General features: G+C 42.8%; 1 protein-coding gene across 1 annotated transcript; it reads right to left on the reverse strand.

Moving 5' to 3' along the window:
* Positions 1 to 3,918: 3,918 nt before the first annotated feature.
* LOC137544769 (odorant receptor 131-2-like) lies at positions 3,919 to 5,137 on the reverse strand. The gene is made up of 2 exons (XM_068265859.1): positions 5,090 to 5,137; positions 3,919 to 4,851 (listed from the first exon to the last, which is right to left on the reverse strand). Exons 1-2 carry the CDS (start codon positions 5,135 to 5,137, stop codon positions 3,919 to 3,921), a joined length of 981 nt encoding a protein of 326 aa, XP_068121960.1.
* Between the last annotated feature and the right edge of the window lie 427 nt (positions 5,138 to 5,564).

Here is a 5,564-nt window from a genome sequence, read left to right on the forward strand (position 1 = left end):
TTTTTTTCTCTTCGTTTATTTTTAAGCTTATTATAGAGCTCACTTTTTCAGAAATTGGGACTACTAATAGAACTGCAACATCACAAAATTGTAATTTATTGCAAATACAGTATATTTTTATTCTAACTAAGAGATTTATGATGGTTACCGTAAATTTGAGAAAACGTTAAAGATTAGCTTTCAATTTTCACATTTTTTGAATTTTTACATTCATGTCCTTTGAGCATGCCCAGTAGACATTTTCACCATATATGCACAACACAAACAAAATTGTGCATAAAGGTCAGAATTTACAACTTCCAACTTGAAATTGCAAAATTCCAATTAGAAAGTTGATATTTGGAATCCTGCAAAATCTGTGCACTTATCCCTAGTTACTGGGCCATTGCTGGACAATCTGTATTTTACAGAGAGTGCTAAAAAGAACATATTTTATACTGGGGGGAAAACACTGCTATCTGAGCATTTGGGTCCTGAGATACAAGTACAGCCGGGTGCAAACTGAAATGGTATAATAACTCTTTTAAGCATTACAGAGTACTGAAGGAGGGGAACTGAGTTGCTTAGTTTTAAAGGACAACTGAGGCGACATGTGACATGATGAGATGGACATGTGTTTGTACAGTGCCAAGCACACAAATAACTATGTTGTTTACCTTTTTTTCTTTCTCTGCCTGAAAAAGAAAAAAATCAGATATGCAAGTAACAGTTTCTGTCTGGGTCGGGACTTGTTTGGGCTAAAGAATATCCATCACTGATAAGTAATTACAGACGTAAAACACATTCCTGTCAATAAATGGATTCTGAGAGCAGGGAGAGATAAAAAGGGTCAATAGTTCATAGATTTGAGCTCTGGCATACTACAATGAAGGTGTCATTGAGCAGAGGCAATGTAACAGTAAACCTAGATTTAAATATAAAATAAACCTGTGGCGTATCTAGAAAAGTCATTTTTAGGAGGAGGAGGATAGATGCTATTGTTTATCTGATCAGTTCCTTATAGAGGATGCTTTCCCTGCTTTGTCCCTCCAGTACTATAGAGGGCACTAACCTGAAGAAAGTGTGCTACAAATGCTGTGTTAAAAAGCATAGAAAATATTTTGCATTTTTATAAATAGTCCTTCTGTAGGTACAGCAGGAAAGACTGGCAGCGCTTTCAGACGAAGGGTGTACCCGAGTTAGCTATTTTCAAAGATGTGCAGAGCTCCACAATGTGGACAAAATTACACAGCATGCATTCAAAACAGGTACAGCAAAGGAGGGCGTTAGCTTCAGTATAAATAATAATTTAATAATAATTTGCATCTGATTTGTATTCAAGGCATGTATTTAGCTCCTGTGGGGCTCTGTATGCCTCTGTCGGCTTTCATTTCAGCTTGCAGCCTGGAGCGCTGTCACTTGTTTGTTGTCAGTTCTTCTGTAGGACCTAAGCAGCGGCAAAATTACCCCAAGCAAAATGCTTAACCTATTTTGGTTCCTGGACGTAGAAACTACGTCCAGGAACCATGCGCGCTACCGCGTGCTCCTGCGGCCGATCGCGCGCGTGCACGCGCACTCCCGGCCACGGATTCGGGAGCCAGGGAATCAATGTATCTGGCTATGGTGCCCGATCACTGATTCCTCTCCCCCGCTGAAAAAGCGACAGCTTCTCTCGGAAGCTGTGCCTTTTCTGGCCGGTCCCTCCCCGATGCGTCACTCTAAGCGTGTGTTACGCTTAGAGTGACGTCATGTAAACAAACTCATAACCGCGATCTTGTGGCCAAAAAGTAATACTACAACTGAAAATAAAAATAAACTAAAATGAACACACATTTACATTATAAATCTATTGTTTACCTCCCACCCTCCCAAAACTACCCAAATAAAATGTTTACTATAAAAAAAAAAACCATTACAATAAAAAAAAAACATGTAAATATTTACCTAAGGGTCTAAACTTTTTAAATATCAATGTAAAGATGAAATATTTCTATATTTTTTTTATTTTAAACTTGTTAATAGTGATAGATGCAAAATGGAAAAAATGCACCTTTATTTCCAAATAAAATATTGTCGCCATACATTGTGATAGGGACATAATTTTAATGGTGTAATAACCGGGACATATGGGCAAATACAATACGTGAGTTTTAATTATGGAGGCATGTATTATTTTAAAACTATAATGGCTGAAAACTGAGAAATAATGAATTTTTCAATTTTTTTCTTATTCTTCCTGTTAAAATGCGTTTACAGTAAAGTGGCTCTTAGCAAAATGTACCCCCCCCCCCCCCCCCCAAAGAAAGCCTAATTGGTGGCGGAAAAAACAAGATATAGATCAGTTCATTGTGATAAGTAGTGATAAAGTTATAGGCTAATGAATGGGAGGTGAACATTTCTCACATGAAAACCACGGAACCTGAATGGGTTAATTTGGCTCTTCTTAGCTGGTACGTAAATGGCCTCTTAGGCCTCATCCCCGCCACGTGGGCATTGCCGTGCATGTTTTCTGCAGATGCAATACTCACTGACTTCAGAATAGGACAACTGTAGTGAGCGGTATATGGAGGCTGCCATGTTTATTTACTTTTTAAAAAATACCAGTTGCCTGGCAACACTGTTGGTCTCATTGGCTGCAGTGGTATCTGAATAACCTCAAAAACAAGCATGCAGCTATTCTTGTCAGATCTGACAATAATGTCAGAAAGACCTGATCTGTTGCATGCTTGTTCAGGGTCTATGGCTGAAAGGCTGATAGAGGAAAAGGACCAGTAAGACAGCCAGGAAACTGGCATTGCTTAAAAGAAAACGAATGTGGCAGCCTCCATATGCCTCTTGCTTCAGTTGTCCTTTATGCATTGCAATTGGATGCGGCAATGCAAAGGATGGTTGTATGCATTTTTGTGCCCAACACAGTGTGATCCCATTTATTATAAATTACAATGAATGGTATTTGCATCACATTGGAGAGCAATGCAAGTGCCATACATTGCTATACAATGCAAGGCCGGTGACGGACTGGGAGGTGGAAAAGCTGAGGAAATCCAACTGCAGGCCAAGCAGCAGTAACCCTGTGTTATCACTCCCAATAATAACCTGCAGCAAGTCTTCACTGTGAGCAGCAACACCTGATTACTGATGCTTGGACAGCCAGGGCTGGGCCGAGGCAGAGATGAGAGAGGCTCGAGCCTCAGGGCGCAGTGTAGGAGCGGGCGCACAACTCACTTAGCTATCATTCCCCTATAGTGTTTGAAGCAGAGAGAAATAAGGAAAGGCAGGGCCAGATTTGTACTCCTTACTGCCCAAGGCCACTGTCAGCAGGTACCCCTCTCTAGTATAGGTAGACCGTTGACCCTTCCCTCTAGTATAGTCACCCAGATGACCCTCCCCCCACCTCGAGTTTTGATAGCCTGATGCCCCCCCTCCCCCTTCCCTCCAGTATAGGTAGACTGATGACCCCACCCCCTTTCCATTAGTATAAGAAGCCAGATGACACTGCCCCATAAGTATAGATAGCCTGATGACCCCCTCCCTTCAATATAGGTAGCCAGGTGACCCTTCCTGCCCCCCACCACAGTATAGCCTGCTGCCCTACCACCCTTGATCCTGTGGTGTCCTAGGGCATGGCCTATGTGGCCTTGCCTTAAATCCGGCTCTGAGGAAAGGAATACATGGCAGTGACTGCAAGCCAGATAACTAGAGATTAAGGTGTTGGGGGCCCTGGGGTGCCTCTTAGTCTAATAGCAATCAGTGCGTGACGGCTGGGGTGGGGGATGGAGAGGCGCACTTTGGTGTCTCAGCCTTGGGTGCTGGAGGACCTTGTCCTGGCTCTGTGGCCACTGGCCATCAAGTGGAGTTCCTCGGCTTTTCCAGCTCCCAGTCTGACACTGTGCATGGCCACCTGCATTCCGAGTAGCGCACAAGTACGGAAGGTGGAACTTAGCGTTGTGCTCCTGTGAAACAAAGTTTAAACATGTATTTGCGAAAAGCTTCATCCCTTAACCCATATATCAAAAGACTTAAAAATCGTGGAAAACACGTAAAGAGGAAATAATTAATGATGGATATGTAGGTTTTGTCCTTCAGTAAAGACTCAGTTAAATAACCAGTGAAGGCTGTCAAGTACAAAATTAACTGGAAAAGGTGGAGCATAATTGTCTTTCCCGCCTTCATTGCTGACGATTTGCTGGAGCTGATCTTGCGGGCGACCAAAGCCACTCTGACGTAAGTGTAGGTAATAATCAGGCCCACTAAAGGAAGGCTAATGACCATTTCGCAAAGGACAATGGTTCCCTGTTCTAGAGTCCTTGTTAATGACACCCGTTTGCAAAGTACATTCAGGGAGAAAAATTTCTTGTCAACAGCCGAGTAAAGTTCAACAAAGTCAGCCAAATAATAGATCAGAGACACCATCCAAAGCACAGCGATGGCCACAAAGGACCTCTTCAAGGTGCACAGCTGAAGGTGCCTGAGCGGGAAGCACACGGCCACATAGCGCTCAAGACACATGGCCGCTAGACTGTAGGGAGAGATACGGAAGGAGGATGTGCCTAGCGCCAGCAGGAGGTAGCAAGCTGGCACAGGCATGTACACATTATATGTAAAAGCTACATAAAGTAAAAAGGAAAGCAGAAGATGCAGCGTGTCATTAAGGACCATGTGTATGAAGAGAACGTAGCGTGAGGTCTCCTTGAATTGGGCATTGATAAAAAAGACATGAAGCATGACCCCAACAAAGCAAAGGAAGATGCAATGCGTAGTTATGAGAACGATGAGGTAAATCACGTTCCCGACGGAGAATGCGCTGGCCGTAAAATCATTGGTGACATTGCTGGGAATGTTTGTATTATTAGGCATGGAGAAAGCCCGGTCCTATATAAAATGGAAAAAGAAATAAAAACTATTGAAATGTGTATACAATCAAGATGGACAGCAATGAGTAAACACTGAAATTCTTCAGGGCTTCATCACATGTTCTACATTTTGTGGAGATGAGGGCCACCAGGATCTTCCATGACCCCTCCCACCCAGACAGTTGCTTCCTTGAGCTCCTTCCATAGAGCCATCATTATAGAACCATCCCCTCCAGAACCTCAAGATGCAGAAGTACCTTCATCCCCAAAGCAGTCACCCTGCTGAACTCCAGGCCCTCTGCCATGTCTCCCTACTACAGCACCCTAGTCCCTTGAACAGCACAAGTCTTGGTCACTCACACTGACTCCTAGTTTCCATGGGCAGTGCTGCCCCACACCCTGGACTAGAATGTCATTCTTTGATTTTCAAGCTGCTAATAGCTGTTTATTATGTTTGTTGTTTTCATTGTACAACTTTTTATGTCTGTAAAACGTTAAGTCTTTTGTATGTACTGCCAAGGCCAAGTGAACCACTAATAATTCCGAGTATGTCAATTGTCATACTGGCAAATAAAGATGATTCTGATTCTGAGTAGCTTTTTTTAGTGGAACCCCTGAAGTGGTTTTAGACGTAAAAACAAGATACTGACCTCGTTAATGGAAAGCCTCTAAATATCTTCTTACACCCCACTGTTCCAGCAAAAGATCTTGCTAAACTTACTTGACTGGAGC

The sequence above is a fragment of the Hyperolius riggenbachi genome, chromosome 2, assembly GCF_040937935.1.
Source record: "Hyperolius riggenbachi isolate aHypRig1 chromosome 2, aHypRig1.pri, whole genome shotgun sequence".
Lineage (NCBI taxonomy): Eukaryota > Metazoa > Chordata > Amphibia > Anura > Hyperoliidae > Hyperolius > Hyperolius riggenbachi.

Excerpts from the sequence above, each read along its gene's own strand:
- LOC137544769 (XM_068265859.1), bottom strand. The coding sequence starts at position 5,137 with ATGGCAGAGGGCCTGGAGTTCAGCAGGGTGACTGCTTTGGGGATGAAG. Across the intron at positions 4,852-5,089 it reads TGACTGCTTTGGGGATGAAG|GACCGGGCTTTCTCCATGCC; the intron begins GTACTTCTGCAT and ends CATTTTATATAG.